This window comes from Petaurus breviceps, unplaced genomic scaffold, assembly GCF_028583685.1.
Source record: "Petaurus breviceps papuanus isolate PSGF00001 unplaced genomic scaffold, PetGlider_PUasm1.0 140, whole genome shotgun sequence".
Taxonomy (NCBI): Eukaryota; Metazoa; Chordata; class Mammalia; order Diprotodontia; family Petauridae; genus Petaurus; species Petaurus breviceps.
This window is the reverse complement of record NW_027185698.1, coordinates 24,421,759-24,440,042: the sequence shown is the minus strand read 5'-3', so window position 1 is coordinate 24,440,042 and position 18,284 is coordinate 24,421,759. Positions and strand designations below refer to the sequence as shown.

General features: G+C 35.8%; 1 protein-coding gene across 5 annotated transcripts in view; it reads right to left on the bottom strand.

The window, feature by feature from the left end:
* The window catches only part of LCORL (ligand dependent nuclear receptor corepressor like), a 168,964-nt gene that overhangs the window by 67,998 nt on the left and 82,682 nt on the right, over positions 1–18,284 (bottom strand). For all 5 annotated transcript variants that reach the window (XM_069069151.1, XM_069069157.1, XM_069069171.1 and 2 more), the window contains one exon: positions 4,297–4,548. In XM_069069151.1, coding sequence (XP_068925252.1) covers positions 4,297–4,548 — 252 coding nt within the window. The remainder of the gene's footprint in view (positions 1–4,296; positions 4,549–18,284) is intronic.

Genomic DNA, 18,284 nt, shown 5'->3' with positions numbered 1-18,284 from the left:
GACACATTTATAGCATTTTACAATTTACAAATCTTGTTTTGTATATTTCTTTAAGGCAGGTAGACAAGTAAGCTTTCTTATATGCTCAACTGGAGCATAGAAAAATGATGTGTTAGAGGCTAAGATAAATGAGACCAAATTACATGAAAATGAGGGGCAGAATGATTACTTAGAGCAAGACTTTAATACTGCCTATCAGGAAAAGAGGCAACTGAAGTGAGAGGTTCTTTAAGTGTTAAATGTAGTTGCAAATTACAGAAGGGAGGGGAATAAAGGTAAAAAAAAATTAGCAGAAATCAAAAAAGAATTTATTTACTGATTAAAATATAATTTTTAAAAAAGTATTCTGTAAATAAAGGGGGAAATGCACAATATCTTCTTGCCTTTTGGTTTGTCTTTCCAGTTTATGTATGGTATCTTCTTATAAAAAAACAGAAATTCACTGGAAAATAACCCTACTTGGTCACAATATAAAGGATGTTATGACAAAAATTGCAAAAATATAGTTTCAAATACTGAATGGCACTTGTCAGTTGTATAACCTTAAGTAAATTATTTAACCTTTATGAATCTGTCTCCATTTATAAAATGAGATCAATACTTTAATGCTCACCTTATTGTGTATATGTGAGGAAAAGGTCTTTATGAACCTTTAAGAGCTCTAAATGAATGCATTATCATCTTTATAGAAAAAATATTTAGCATTTAAAAAGTATATAATAAAATTAATAACCCTGCTACAGCCTTAACAAAAATGTTCAGTATTTACTCATTGGGATTAGGGTGATCATTCTACACAAACAATATATCAAAGGCTATTTGTGAACCCACCAAACATTCAAATGATTAACAATATTGTTATTATATATTATTATGTTATTCATCTTTTAATATAAAAGAAATAGCCATGTCTTCTTTTTTTTTACTCTACCTGCATCTTAGGTTTTTTCATTTGGAAAATGATGAGTGTTGAACTGTGTTACTTTGAAATATTTCTTCTCGTTCTAGAATTGTATGATTCATATAGATAGTTCTAAGGAAGCTACATAAACTGAGACAAGGCTTCACTTCTAGAATCCTAGAAGCAGTGGACTTAGATCACTACAAAAACGTAAAGGAATAATTCTGAGAAATAAAATATGGGAGAACTTGGCTTTTGCACATGGAACCTGGAACCTTTATTCATCCCAGAATTAAACTAAAGGGACAGAGACTAACAATCTAATTTCACAGGAGCTAGGCTAGTGCTTAGGCTTTCTATTGCATGGAGCTCTTACTTTGAATATTGCTTATAGTGACTGTTGCCAAAACCCTATAGTACTCAGCCAACTATTATCAACCATTAGTGGAATGTTCCTAAAGCTTTTTGGATAATTTAGAGGGCAGGTTTAGTGTTATCATAAATGAAGAACACAGTATTTTATGAGACAAACAAAACTTCACGTTTTTGCGTCAAAAGATTGCAGGGTACCACCGGTACCTTGAAGTAATGAGAGGATAGACTGAAGCAACAAATGACCCAAAGTTAAGATGATTACACTTTAAAAGGAAAAGAACTCAAAGTGACTGTGATAATAAAAAAGGTTCATAGGAAAAAAGTATACTATACTGATTAAACGAATTAAATAGTTGATCATTTAAATGGGTATGGGGAAGGGGGAAACCTCATAGGTGAACCACATATAAAACATCAATCCAGCATACTACAGTTTGAAAAGTCAATATAATAATGTACTGAAACCTATGAACTAATCATAGCTTAGTATGCTTAGTTATTCTCTGGTATTCAGTTATCTGGCACCCTAAACAACATAAAACATTTATTAAGAACCCAGAAATTATGTACATAATTAGTGAACTAAAAAATAAACTTTAGTCATAAAACCTTTCAGGCCCTTAATGAAACTCTGTATTCAGCTTACCTTACACACAAATTAAAATAAACCAGAATGCCTGGGCTCCCCTAGAGCATGAAGAATTAGAAAGGAGCAAATGAAACGGTAATGAAGGTAGGTGCCACAGGAAAACTTTGCCAGTAGTAAGAAGTGACAGTCTGACATAAGCAGGATGAAAGGAGAAACATAAAGGGTACAACAGTACTGATTTATGGTACAGTGGCCAAACCTTGGTATCAGTAAGACCCGAGTTCAAATCTTGCCCCAGACACTCACTACTGTATGACCTTAAGCAAGTCACTTGGAAGGATTATTACTTGGGGTCTATTCTACTACCAGAACTTCCCCTCTATTGTTCTACTGTGCCTGTACTGTATAACCCTATGCTAGTTGGATGTTTGAAATACTGTATCCAGTTATGAATACCACATTTTAAGAGATATATTAATAAGTACAGAATATCTGTAGATGACCAGAATGGCGAAAGGTCTGAAAACCATGTGATACCAAAGCATGACTAAAGGAAATGAGGATTACTGAATTTAGCAGAAGGGAAAAATTTAAGCTAAATAAAACTGAAGCATGTTAACTATTTTCTATTATTTAAGGGAATATCATGATTTTATATATCTGGAGATGGGGAGTATCATGGTCCCTTGCTCTTTACAAGACTTTACAGAAAATACTTTTCCTGCTGTAATCCTGTGTAAAAAGGTAATCTTTTTAGTACTTTTACTCGACATGTGGGAAGAACAAGCAGATGGGCTCATCTATCCCTCACTGGCTCCATAATGTGTTTTTTGTCTCAGCTCCAATTACTGAGCTAAGCATGGTCCACGGTAGAAGGGAGGTAAAATCTTCTTCCCAATAGTCATACTATCTTCTTTTCAAATTCATTAGTTGAAGCCATCTTTATTTTTTCCTTTCCTTAGTACTTTATAAGCAAGTTTAATATGTCCATTATATTTCTGAGCTTCTTAAAAAAAAACAACCCACACCCAACAACAACCTATAGTCTTCATGTCTGAAATTATTTGAATCCCCTTCATTTCTATCCTCCCCCAACTCCATCTCAACTATAGTTCCCATGGCTTTAAGGCTTTTTTTTTCTTCTGAATATTTCAATCTCCTTATCTATGGCAGGCTGTACCTTGTGATCTAACTAAACAAAATTATTTGTTGTCCTTAATACATCTGGAATGTTCTACCTCTTCATGACAGACTTCTCTCTGTAACTGTTGTTTGTTGTGGCTGCTGTTTGTCCTTCATTCTTGAAAAGGACCATGATACCAGGAAGGTAATGCCATGACTTGCAAGTGAACTGAATTGAAGCGAGGAAGAGCTATGCAAAGTCATGAGCCTCACTTTTTCCTCCAGAGCCATCTGGAGCCAGGGACAAGATATAGATCCGAACCACTGGAGATGGCCCCAGTTATAGTGGGAACTTTGGCCTTTTTAAACTAAGGTTTTTCCCAGGTCTCAGTTTGACTGAGATAATGCTCATTCAGTGACAAAGGCTAGGTAAGAAGTGAGGCAAAGAATAGCCTCTTATCTAGTAAAAAAAAAAAATCAATAGGGGAGCAGGGAGACCCTCAGGATTTCTGGCCAAAACACAAACAATTTCTATTTACATTGTCTGGGGCCTAATGGCTCTTTCTGCAATAAAGCAGAGTGAAAAAAACAGTGGGTCTATAATCATAAGTACCAGAGTTTGAATCTTGGTTTTGCCTCTTATAATGTTCGCAATCTTGGACAACTCAGTGGGCCTTAGTTATCTCATCCTTGGACGAGGATAGAGAGGATTGTATCAGATGATCTCTAAGGCCCCTTCAAGCTATAAATCCCTTCTGTAAACGTTTACAATCCTTTCTGGCCCACATGAACTTAGTATTCTTATTGGTTTCTTTCTCAGCAGTTGGGTATGTAATTTTTTTCACTTATTTTGTTTTTTCCTATAATCCTAACTAAACAGCCTTAGGGCAAAGTGTATATCTTTCAGTTCTTTTTTGAATTCCAAATTAACAGCACTTAATACAGTGCATGTACATGCGGATCACTCATTATCAGGTATAATAATTATTTAAACTTCATCTTGCTTTTGGTCATATTTCTTCTTAGTATAGTATGACCATACTGACAAAAGAAGAGGTGATATTTAATAAAACTAATTTTGACACTGGTTAGAATATCTGGGAAAGAGACTATCATTCTTTTACTAAATTAATAGTTAAAATGAGGGTTTGGCATTGTCTTTACAACTGCAATTCTATTACACACTATGGAAAATAAGAGTTGACCATATATTAAGCATTTTATCTATAAACGAGCAAAGCAGAAGAAAAGAAAATTAGATTCCTAAAATAATTACAAGTCAGTATATGGTATATTACAAAAGTCTTACCTTGTTGAGTATTTTGTTCTTGAGTTCGATTCACAGTGAGGTCTAGGGGGCCTTCCTGCTCTTCCTGAAGAGAGTTTTCTATTTGATTCATTTGGATACCTTTACATATTAGACTTGGTCCAACTGAACCATTTCTATTCTCTTGAATTTTACCACTTTTTGAAATGTATTCAATTGCAAACTGACGTATCATCTTTTTCATTAATTCCTGAGCAACTAGGGGAATGTTAGGATCACAGTTCTGAGGAAGATCTAGGAAAAAAACATACATATAACAAGCATTAGAAAATAGAAATATTAAATATCTCTATTTCTATGTATAGCTTTTCAAAACTACAAATCATGACTAAGAAAAACTTTAAAAAATTAATCCATAGTTATCAATGGTCTCAGAGGCTTTCTGATACAAATTTTAAGCTGAGGTTTAATTAATTTTATACTAACATATCAACCCAAAACTTGGAATATCTTCATCATCATCATCACTATATCACCATCACCACCGTCCTCGTCGTCAACATTTGGAAGCAAGTGTTTATCACTTTTTAAAGGTTAAAGGAAGAGAACAAATTGGACAGAAATCCATTTTTTTTTCCAAGTTTTCAATAAGTTTCCAATAAGTACAAAAAGCTAATAAGGTTGTTTCTATTGACAGCTTTTACAAAAATTATTACAAGACTCTCCCAGTAAGTATATTACATAAATAAAAACATTTTACAAATCAGAAATATAATGGAAGCTACTACAAAAATTTCTAAAATTTATCCCAAATTTTAGTGTAAGAAACTAGGACATGGAATCTGCATGTAAACTTAATACTTTATAGAAATATCAATGAAAATATTCCAAATAATTTAAACTATAAATTTCTTAATGAAAATGCTCATCAAACTAGTTAAGAAAAAAGAAGGGTTACTAGATAAATAACATTTCTACTACATATTCCTTGGACCTAATATAGGTTCCTGCTAAAATTAGTATCTCTAAGGAAAGCAAACTAATACAATAACAAATTAATATGACATAACACAATAAATCAGCTCCTTGAAACCTTAGGTTTTCTTTGGTCCATGCCACTAAACTAAAATAACGGAAAAAAAAGTGACAGATTCAGATTTAATCTCATATTATTTTATAATATTATTGACTGTTTCCAGTACAAAACTTTTTCTTCTATCATAATCTGTAAAACACTGGAGAATTGTTTACAGAGAAGCAATCATAATTTTAATATTGTAGTTGTAAAGAAGCATCATTTGGTTTAGGAAAAACTCCCATACATTCTTCCTACATGAAAATTTATCCAAGTTTTTACACTGATTTTTTGGGAAGTTCTTTTCTTCTTATGCTGTTGTGTGTGTGTGTGGGGGATACCTCCACTTATTTTATTAAAAAATACTATATACAAGAATCGAAATGTTTATAAATATAAAATTTGCTTATTAAATAGTATAAACTGAGGAAACCAGTGTAGTATTTCCCCCTACCTAGTATTACAAAGGAAACAGGCTTGCACATGACTTGATCAAGGATTTTTCATTCTCTATTTAAACAGCCTATAAAAAACCTATTTAAAAATCACTTGAGTACACTTTCCCAATTTACAAAATATTTCTGCAAGACACAACTGCAACTATACTTTAATAATGGAGTAAGAATTCTTGCCTTGAAGTATTATGATTGGAAGCAACATCTAGGAGAATGCCTAAGAGAAATAACTGGTAAAAGATTAACAGGACCTACTTTGTGTATTTGGTTATAATAATGGTGGCAAACAGATTAAGTAAGATAAGTGAAATTTCACATCAAAGACAGTTAAATTAATAGAAAGAAGAAAATGGGAAAGAAAAAACAAAGGCTGTAACCTAGTTTTTAATAGTTTTCCCTCACCCCTACCCCCCCCCTTACCAATTCTACTTAAAGGACAAAAAGGAATATAACTCTTATCTCTTAAAATATTCTGATATTGTTAGTCAAGAAAAGCTAACTCATTATAGGTTCACAGTTTTTAAAATTCACTTTACTAAGAATCATATACTCTTGTCATAGTCTATCTCAGTAAGAATAATTTCCTGATTAGCAGTATTTGATGATCTCTTTTGACATTTTTTCCTCTCCAACATGCTTCTCAAATAGTATAATTCCACAGCATGTGGCAGTGAGATTTCATCTTCAAGTTACTGGTCAATTCACTCTGCCAGTTTGCTGAGAAGATATTATGTCAGTAAGAAAACAATGAAAAATTAATTTTTAATAGGTAAAAAGTCTTTCATATTGAATGAAACTAAACATTAAATCTGCAGAGAAGAGTTAATTTTATTCTCTCCCACATGCTACCACCGATCTAGGATAGTGGAAAGAGTGCTAATTCTCAAGTCCAAACTCTTGTACTTACCGGACTCTATTATTGTCAGAGTGCTAGGGGTAAACCAGAGACAAAGGAAGTGATGGGATTTGCCTATGGGTGAAAGATATAAGAGAAACCCATATTTCTTTGCTGTAGCTACTCAGTGTCAAGTGGCTTTGAGTCGTACCAATAAAGATGCTCAAACCAAAAGTCTAGGCCAATTTTCCTTATTTTGGATGTAGATACAGATTCATGCCTAACTTCCTAGATTTACTAAGGAAATCTTTCCTAGAGAATTTACTAGGAAATGCTTAAAGCTGTGACAACTATTATAAATCAATAATGGGCTAACCTAGGGAAACAGCTGAAGAAGATATAGTATTAAAGGATTATAGGACCAATTCCTTAGTGTTAAGAAAAGGCCACAATCAAGTTCACTGCTAGGCCATTCATTCAAAGAAGCTGGATAACTAAACAATGAGTTGGGGATGATAGATTACATTTGTGTATGAATTAGTCATAAGGGAAGAAAACTTTAGTAAAACCAATATATATGTATATGAGTTATAGGGAGAAGATAGTGGCTATCATCTAAAAACAGGATTAATCCATTGCCAAGAATATGTGAAAATTTATTATCTTCTTTTACCTTTTTTCTCTCTCTTTTCATTTCTATCTAATAATAGGGTAGTGCTCAGTCTTGGTGAAGATGGTTGATTACAAAGGGTAAAAGAAAAATGAATTTTCCTTAAAGCACACAAGTTCTCTTCCAGACACTGTATGAAAACTACTTTGAGGCAGCTAGGTGGCACAGTGAATAGAGCACCAGCCCTAGAATCAGGAGGACCTGAGTTCAAATTTGGCCTCAGACACTTAACTCAAAAGACTAGCTGTGTGAACTTGGGCAAGTTACTTAACCCCAATTGCCCTACCTTTGCCCCACCCCACCCCCCAAAAAAAGAAGAAAAAAAATAAAACTACTGGGTGTTCATGAAAACAAGTCTTATTTAAAATAAAACTAGGGCGGCTAGGGGGTACAGTGGATATATAGTGCTGGCCTTGAAGTCAGGAGAACCTGAGTTGAAATCCAGCATCAGAAACTTACTGCATGACCCTAGGCAAGTCACTTAACCCTGTGTACCTCAGTTTCCTCATCTATAAAATGAGCTGGAGAAGGAAATGGCAAAGCACTCCAGTATCTTTGCCAAGAAAACCCCAAATGGGATCAAAAAGAGTTGGACCCGACTAATCAACTAAACAATAATAAACATCAGAACGCCAGTAGTAGTGGTTGCTATTCTAGGTCAACAGCTGAAAAATGGGGCAGAGTACTTTAAACACTAGAGTTTATCTGCAGGTAATGTCCTCAAGTTAAATATAAGCATGAAAGAATTCTCCTACTGTAGAGAATCGGGGTAAAATGGCATAGAATGAGATACTAAAAAATCCCCAGGGACTTAGAAATAAAAATATCAATACTTAATGTGTAAAACTTTAACAATCTGGAAATAATATGGCTGTCAAATTAGCTTTATTTATTAAATATACTTTTCACATTTACCTATAGACATGTGAAAACAGGTATTTTGTTGCTGTTCTTTTTCTTGGATTTTATCTCCTGTCCTCTCCTACTCTATCATCTCTAATAGTCTTATGGTATCTGGTTTGGCATATACATATACATTTCTTCCTTCCCCTTCAGTTTAAATTTAAGTACTCATGAAGAGATTCATAAGTCATCATGTGTGCTCTATACCTAATCAAGAGCTTATGATTTTTGTATCTTAAGCCTTAGTTAGAAAATACAAATCCTAGTGAAGTGAGCAAAATGAGAAGATTGTACCCAATAACAGTAACACTGTGCAATAATCAGCTTTGATAGACTTAGCTCTTCTCAGCAATGCAATGATCTAAGACAATTCCAAAAGACTCATAATGGAAAATGCTATCCATATCCAGAGAAAGAACTATGGAGTCTGAATGCAGATTGAAGCATACTATTTTCTCCCTTTTTTTCTCATGGTTTTTCTTTTTTGTTCTGATTCTTCTTTCACAACATAATTAATGTGGAAATATGTTTAATATGATCGTACATGTATAGCCTATATTGGATTGCATGCCATCTTGAGGAGTGTAGGGAGAAGGAAAAAATTTAGAACTCAAAATCTTATGAAAGTGAATGCTGAAATCTAAAATGAAATAAATTTAAAAAAAATTCCAGACAATATTTTCTTATTCAGCTCTCAGATACGTTTTATTTTCTGAGACTCTGACATCTGACTCCTTCAGTAATGGCAATGAAAACACCAGTGATCCTATAGGCCTTAATTTCTTTTCCAACCATATGAGAATCTAGAGCTCCAAGGAACCTTTAAAGATTATCTAGTCTAATTTTCTCATTATACAGATGAGGAAACTAAGACTGGAAGAGATGAAGGGACTTACCTATTGTCACCCAGTAAACAGCATAGATGGGGTTTGACCCCATAATCCCTAGCAATGCTTTCTAGTTTTTACTGGTGACATTGTCAAGAATCAGAGTAGCTCACTTATGGTTAAAAAAAAAAACAGCCTTCAGGAAGTATTTTTTAAAGCTATCTTATATATATAAAAAACATGAATGAGAAAATACCAGGTAAAGGAACAGTTTAGTAAACAAAACTTCAGATGATCAATAACTATTTTATACTTTAGGGACGTCACATTCTCCATCATGACAGTGGTGAATACCTTTTGAAAGCATACTGTTTTGTCCCTACCTTACTTAATATATTAAAAATCAAAGGATCACTGAAAAAATTATCTCTATAGTTGCATCTACCGAGGAATTATATTAAATATGATTCATCATGATACAGGAAGATCTATTTCAAGGATTTATCTTGGTCTCAGTCAATATTTTTGGGTAATCAATAAGCACAGTGAGCTCTTGTATATACTATATCTTTCAGGTAATTCTAGGACTGATAAAGTGTTTTGTGAGGGGTTTGGGGCAGAAAATTGTATGTTTATTCCCTTTCTCATTACTTTCATTGATATCCTCAACATATGTGCAAATCATTCTCAAAGATTTTATAGAGGTGAGAAAGAAGGAAAGTGGGTCTACAGTTGAAATGTTCTCTCAATTACTGGCACACAGTTTCAAATGGAAAAGAAACATCCTAGAGGTTTGCAAGGTTCTCTAGATACACCAATCAGAAGATCATACTACAATGGCTCTTTTCACTAAAATATATGATCACTCAAGAGATCAGCCTAACAATCCATAAACCAAAGCTAGATAAAAAAATACACAACAGCTATTCCAAACTTCTTTCTTCAGGCCTCTCATACTTCTATACCCTCCCTTCTCCATGGAAGATCTCGCCTCAAACTTTATTCAGAAAAAAAATGCTCTTCTTTATGAGCTCCTTCTTTTCTCCATTCTATACCTCAAAACCTCTTAGCATTATTTGACCCTTTCTTTGTATCCTTGACTTCATCTTTTCCTATCTTTTATAGCAGTCTGACCCCAGAACTGAGAAATCTGCTTCATTCTATATTAAATCTCTTCCTATCTTCCAGTTTCTTTCGTGCTATCTACAAAAATGCCCATATCTCCCCTACCTTTAAATTATTGTTGCAATTTTTCTGTCACTGCTAGAATATCCCCTCGTTGATGTCCCCTTCTCAAACATATCTCCTCTCTAATCCATGTCCACATAGTTGCCAAAGTGATATTCTTAAAGTAAGTGGCTCACGAATAACTCTAGGATAAAATACAAAGCGCCCTCTTCAGCATTTTCTTCAGAATCCAGCTCTACCCTAAAATTTAGGAGTTTTTACACTTCACTCCCCTTTGTGTACTCTATGTTACAAACAAATCAGCCTCTCTTATGGTCCTTCACTCAAAAGACTAAATGCTATTGTTCCCTTCCTCACCTTACCTATTACAATCTCTAGTTTCCCTTTCAAAGTTGAGTTCAAGTGACACCTATAAGTGGCCTTTCTTGCTCCCCCAAGATACCAGTGCCTCCCCAGACCTCAGAATTACTTTGTAATTTTATGTATTATTTAAATTGTTGTACGTATACATATAGCAATATAAATACATATAGTACCTATGATATATACATGTTGTTGTGTCTCCTGGTCAAATATAAGTTCCTTGAAAACAAGGGCTATTTTACATTTGTCTTTGTATCTCCAACACAGTATAAAGCACATAGAAAGAATTTGATAATTGTTGGTTGAATGGTGATTTCCAAATCTCTTTATAGAGTCCTAGTCTCTCTCCTGAGCTCTAGTCTCTTAACCTCCACTTCCATGTGGATATCCCATAAACATCTCAAATTCAACATCTCAACATGACCAAGGTGGAATTCATCCTTTCTCCTCCAAATCCACCTTCTTCCTAACTGTCCTATTTGTGCCAAAAGGTATTTCACTTATGGGATATATTTCTGTGTTTACAACATCTGTGATGCCTAAAAGAGATTAAAGACTTAATAAATGTTTAATGAATTAACAAATGCCTATTGTAGACTCTAACATGTAATCAGATAGGTAGTACTTTGGGTTAGTAGGTTAGATTTTATTTTGGATACTGTTCTTAACTTTCAATAATTCCAAATAGCTTCTTGACCCGAAAAGCATATACTCAGATGGACCCGTGGTCTTATCAGTTTAGGAGCTCCTTCCAACAATAATAGGTTATTACACCTGCCCATCCTGTGCACTTGTTGTCCATGTTTTCCCAAAGTTCTACCCCCATATGCCAGAAGCCTTGTTCACTTTCTCCTGACACTATGAGGGTACCAATGTCGTATTCTGGATATATTCACCTGTCTTTCCTCTAAGCATGTGACCAGACCATCTTCTCTTTTCTTCATAAAATTCTTTCATGGTGTCCTTTATTATTATTCTTTAGAATTCCCCATTGGCTATACATTCCAGGCTTCCCATATACACTTTGTGCCTTTTGGCTTTCTTCTTCGTGATGCGCATCTTTAGGTATACTGAAGGAGTAATTTCTCCAGATCCAGCTGACATATATATAATCAGTAAAATGTTTTTACCAAAAAAAGTGGGCCTTTGCTGTCATGGGAGGCTTGGAGTCTTTTGCAATTTTCCACAAGAAACCCAGTCTGCTCTCCTCTCTTCTTTTCAATGTTGGAGCTACTACAATGACCGTTCATATTGCCTATCCAAGCTGTATATCCTTTTGGGCAAGCTCCATAGGGTGTCAATTCAGATATGTATTGTAACTTGGACAACATGCATTCTCTATCCATTTGGTCTTTTCTTTGTGGCTGATTAAATTTGTTACCTCTGATTATGACTACCTGGGTTATTTTAGGCATGTAACAAAATCCCTCAGTGTCAGTTTTCTCATCTCTAAAACAGAAGATTTGGACTAGATAGCCCTCCAATCTTTTAGATCTAGACTTATGATTCTATGAACTACTATAAATACCCAAATGAAAAGGCAGGGGAAGAGGAATACAGTGGATGGAGAAGGGAGAGGAAGAATGATAATAAGGGAGCACAACAGTCCAAACAAGAAGGGACAAGAGTCTGAACTAATGCAGAAGTTGCTTAAGAGTGAAGGGGAAGGATGTAAGAGAAGTTGTGAAGGAAGATATAAACTGGATATTTGGGGTGAGGAGAGGAGCTGAGGATAATATGGAGGTTGTAAACCTGGGTGCCTAGACAGATGGTGGTGGATATGACAGAAAGAAATTAAAAAAGGGATAGATTTTGGGGGGGAAATGAGTTCCATTATGGATATGAGTTTGAGATGTTCATGGCACTGCCAGTTTAAATGTCTAATAGGCAGCTGGTGACGTACAACTTGAGCTGAGAAGAGATAAAAGCTGAATGTATAGCTCTGGGAATCAATAGCATAGTAGCATAGTATTAAACAAATGCTAATTATTTCAAATCAAAGACAAAACTATGAGGAAAAAAAGAACATTTAAAAGTTGTAACAGGTAATGGGGAGGGTCTTAAAGAAAGTTTGGTGCCTAAGGACTATCTTTATGAAAATTCTGCCTGCATTATAACTTAAATAATATAGTAAGATGCAAAGTAAAAAAGGGGATCCAGAAGGAACAATTTAGTTATTAAGTAACCATTCATTAATCTATGAGCAGCAAAACTCCTTTATTTACCAAGCCTCTTGATTTTTGAGTTCTAATATTGATAATTTGAGTTACTAATGCTTCATTTTGTGTGGTTATGTATGGAGAAAAATAAAAATTATACTAGGATGGAGGAGAAAACTAGAGAATCATGCAAAATTATTTTAAACAAGAATGATTTTATATAAGTTTTTTCTTTTAATTGTACACATCAAAACTCAAAAATAGCAAACTGTTATATGTTGTCAACACAAAATTATATTGGGGTTCAGTCACAGAAGGGCTACTCCCACACATTGGAGTTTAGTTGTGTCGCACCTCTTCTACTGGCTATAGAAAACATCATGTCAGCAAAGTTCAGTATAAGTAAGAATAACACTCTAGGCTGAGAACCTTCGTAAATGCAGGAACACTTCCATAGCCTTTCAAGAGTTGTAGTTACCAAATACAATAAAATAACAGTATCTCTCTGGAATTCACCACCAACTACATTCCTTTGGGCAGACTTCTGTGAGAGACTGATCTTAATGCTTAGCTGGCTCTCATGCCTGTTCTTTTGCTCCCTCAGCAAAAAAAAAATATATATATATATATCAATGATAACTATTTGACCCATGTAGAAAGCAGTTTATTGGTTAATGTTCATCCCTACCAGTTAACACTGGCAAGAGCTTGGAAACCACATCAGTGGCTTAATGGCTTTAAACAGCCTAGTAATCTGGCCACTGTGCTGTTCTAAGCAATGCCAATGATCTTTGGACAGGCTGCTAATCCACTGATGAATTCAGAAGCAGACTGTAAAATAAAGAACCAGTACTGCATAGTAGACAATGCTGCAAGTAAAATCTAAAATTATTGTGATGTTCAGACAATGTTGCAAAGATATATGACAGTTCAGTATTTCTAAAAACACAACTGGTTTTTTGAATTGTACTTATTCTTCATGTAGGCACCATGTAGAATCAATTATGTCCTTTGTAGTTCAGGCTTAGATAACATTGAAGTTTTAAGTGATAAAACATCAAGGAAAGGCATGGCATCATGCTATGCTTGCTACAGAGGTACAAATTCTCTTAATTTGTTGATCTGTTCTGAAGACTTTCTATGCCCGTGTATACCAAAACTAATATGCAGCACTAAATATCATGTGCTCATCCTGTCCCTTTTCTTTTAATTGTGATGTGACCAAGCATCCATGCAAATTAGTTTTGGTATACACTACACATATGAGCTCAGACATGTATTTAAACTAAAATTTAAAAACATTACACACATCTGAAAGGGTGTCCTGTCCTAATTTTTTATTTCCATCCTCTCATTCTTGAGTACGGCTCAAGAGGTATTAGGAAATGTATTCTCAAAAGGTAAAAAACTACAGGTGATATAGAGTAATGTTACACAGACCTTTCAGGAAAATCTCCTTTAAAAATTAACAGTAGTAGGGGCAGCTAGGTGGTGCAGCGAATAGAGCACTGGTCCTGCAGTCAGGAGAAACTGAATTAAAATCTGACCTCAGACACTGGACACACTAGCTGTGTGACCTTGGGCAAGTCACTTAACCCTAATTGTCTTGCCTTTCTCCCTTGTAACAGTAATGCAATTTGAAGATCCCTTTGTATTGTCGGGCTGACGGGTACTTAGCACCTAGTTTAAAATTAATTATATCAAGCCTCTGTTGAAAACCAGAACATATGAAGCCCTGTTGCTGACAACAGAAAGGGGCTAAACAGGGAGGAGAAAATATAAGGAAAAGCCCCAGCTGGGAGAATCAGAACATCTTGGGGCAAGCCAGCATCATGGAGGCACAGCAGCTACTGCTGGAGAGAGAGAACTTCCTCCCAGTGAGCATCTGGGGGCTGGACTGCTACTAAGTGATTCTGGGAATGGGAGAAAGTGATTTTGATTTTGAGAACGGAAGAAGGCCAGCCAGAGCAGTCGAAGACTTTTGAGGGTCAGCTGGAGCTGCTGAAGACTTCCAAGGGCCAGTTGGAACTAGAAGACTTCCGAAGGCCAGAGCTGCCAGAGGAAGCATGACTGTGGTGTGTTGGTATTTCGTCTGTGGCTTTGTTGAACTTTGTCTTCCCAGGAACAGAAACTGTGAAGGACTTGAGGTAGACTGGACATTGTGAGCTTTCAGTATGGAACAGGAACTGCATGAAGATCTGGACAAGGAACTGGGAGCTGTCTGCTTTTGAACCCAGGTTGGTGGATTTGGGTAGGAGCTGAGACCATGGAAGAGGAGCCATGGAACTGAGAGCCTGCCTCGAGTCAAGATGAAAAGACCTCTAGACCTCTCTGTGGGTACTGAATAGTGACTGATGAAATTATAACTTACTTGTGACATAGGGGTGGATGGCCTTTGTATTTTCCACTACCCCTTAAGAGGGTACTGAGTGGTGACTGATGAAATTGTAACTTAATTATACCTCATGGGTGGAGGACTTTGACTTTTGTACTTTGTGATTGACTGAATGAATGTACTTTGCTTAAAACTATGTGACCACTCTGGTGAAAACTATGTGGCCATTTAAGTGTTAAGTTGTTCAGTTGTAACATGGTGAATACTGTACCTTGATTTAATTTAATTTACTGCTGAATAAATAGAGTTTACTATACTGTGTAATCAGAACCTTGAAAGCTATTCACAGCAGCAGCAGTGCTTTGGAAAGGTGCTCATGCTTGGCTTTACACCCCTCTAAAAAAAACTAAACAGCAAAAGATGATAGATATTATATTACATTATTTTTCCATATCTTGCCCTACTGAGATAGGCAGAAATATCTAATACATACTTAAAAGGACTAAATTTTCTACAATGTTTAGAAGATGATCTCCAAGTCATTTCCAGTCCTGATTTTAATGCTTCTGGCCTCCTCTCCCTTTGACCTCCAATCCCAAATAATTTTTCTTTATCAAAAGCTATCTCGAAGTGATCTGGGCCTTTCCCTCTCAAACCTCTTACGCCACCTGCCAAGATGACCCCTGACTCCCCGCTCTCCTGCAGCGTGACTGCAGGGCCAGCACGGCCTCTGACGGCACACACTCCTCTATGCCATTCAAGCTCCTCACAATGAACACAGGGTAGGATATTCTGCCGACACAGGACAACTGTCAGGCTTCATTGAGTAAATAAAATTCACCAACAACCAAATATGCTCCTTTACCATTTTCAGGTGCAAACTGAAAAATGAGTGGATGTTTGCAATAGTATAGTGGTTATTTTTAATTTAAATCTTAGCTTGCATTAGAGAACAGCAAATTAGGTTTGGAATCCCTAACTAGACAGCACATTCTTTTTTTCTTTTCTTTTTTCAAAGCTTTATTTTTAGTTCGCAACATTCACTTTTATAAGATTCTGAGTTCTAACTTTTTCCCTTCTTCCTCCCCTTCCCAAGATAGCATGCAATCTAAAATAGACTATAGATGTACAATCATATTAAATATATTTTCACATTAGTCATGTTATGAAAAAAAGAATCAGAACAAAAGGGAAAACCATGAGAAAGAAAAAAAAATTAAATAGTATCCTTTGATCTGCATTCAGATTCCAAAGTTCTCTCTCTGGATCTGGACAGCATTTTCCATCATAAGTCTTTTGAAATAGTCTTAGATCACTGCATTGCTGAGAACTAAGTCTATCAAAGTTGATCATCCTGCAATGCTATTGTTACTGTTAGACAGTACATTCATGCATTACATCTTCACATTCGTATCTCAAGGGTCTACCAGAGTATATAATTAACTCAGTTATATTTCTGTCACATAAGATATAAATCTCTCCCAGAAAATCTCTAACAAAACAATTTTGTGGGAATAGCAACTATTAGCAACTAATAGCGATAGTAACTCCCAGTCACTACTTGAAACTTGAAAGCTGGAGATAAAAAGAGATCTTGGCTGCTTTTTCATAGGAGGATAGAACTATTATTATTACTATTAATAGTAATAAACACCATTAAATAGGTATACATAATTTTCAAGAGATGCATTTCATCTTTGTTGGGGCAGGTAAAGTAGTCATCATTATCTCTCTACTTTATATATAAGTAAATGCAAGATATCTAATTTTTTTTTGTTCAGTCATTTTTGGGTCATATTTGACCCTTTGTGACCCCATGTGGGGTTTTCTTGGCAAAGATACTGAAATGGTTTTTCCATTTCCTTCCCCAGCTCATTTTATAGATGAGGAAACTGAGGCAAAAAAGCTAAGTAACTTGCCCAGGGTCACACAGCTAGTAAGCATCTAAGGCCATATACAGTTGAACTCTGGAAAAGGAGTCTTCCTGACTTCAGGTCTGGCACATTATACACTGTGCCATGAAATCCTAAATCTGGTGTTTTAAAGACCACTATTTATCTACCACTGTATCATAATGCCACTCAATAAAAATTCTTAGTTTTCTCTCTCACAAATTTTAGGTGCAACTAAGAGTTTAAAAATTATACATTAGCGGGGGCGGCCAGGTAGCACAGCAAGTAAGAGCACTGGCTCCAGTGTTGAGAAGACCTGGAGATCGAATCCCAGGCTCAGACACTTAGCACCCACCCAGAAACACCTGGCCGTGTAACCTTGAGCAAGTTACTTAACCCCAATTGCTTAGGGGCGGCCAGGTGGCTCAGCGAGTAAGAGCACCGACTCCAGTGTTGGGATGACCTGGATCAAATCCAGGCTCAGATACTCAGCACCACATCCAGACATAATAACTGGCCGTGTAACCTTGAGCAAGTTACTTAACCCCAATTGCTTAAAAAAATAAAAAATAAAAATAAATTATACATTAGCAGAGGATTCTGGGAAGGAAGATGGTAGAGGTCAGAAAATTTCAAGCTCTCAAGATGTTCCTCTACAAAAGAGATAAAACAGTGCCTCAGGGCAAATATAGAGCCTATGAAAATAAATTATAGTAGCAGCGGAACAGGGGTCCTCCTGGAACAACTGAAGAAGATCTGAAGAAAAATGCCAGGCCTAGGTTTTGCCCCCATGAAGAGTAAACACCTCCAGGCACAAGTTGCAAGCCTTGGGGTTAGCTGGGTTGGATGGCTGCCTCAGACTCAGCTACAGGAACTTTTACCTCTGGGACAGTGAAGGAAGTTGGGGGTCTAAACCTGGGAAGATAGAGGTAACCTATGCTTACAAGGAGTGACAGACCTACCTGTGCTATGGAGACATGAGAAGGAACCAGCACATGCCTACTGAGTGCAGAAGCAGTGGGGCAAGGATACCACTGACTGTGGGCACTTACAGGGCACTGGAGATCTTGGTTTGGTTTCAAGGTCACAGAGGAGAACTGAAGGAGGATCTGAGGCCTGAGGTTATATTATATTATATTTTATATATTATATTCAGAATTATGTTTTTTAGAAAAAATTAGGCACCATTTCCTATACCCCAGGCCTAGAGGTAATTACAAAAACTAAACTATTTTAACTAAAAAAGAACAGGCAAAGGAGAAAGAATCCAACCATACAGTTACTATGGGAATAGAGAAGACTGGGGTTCATCTTCAGAGGAGGATAAT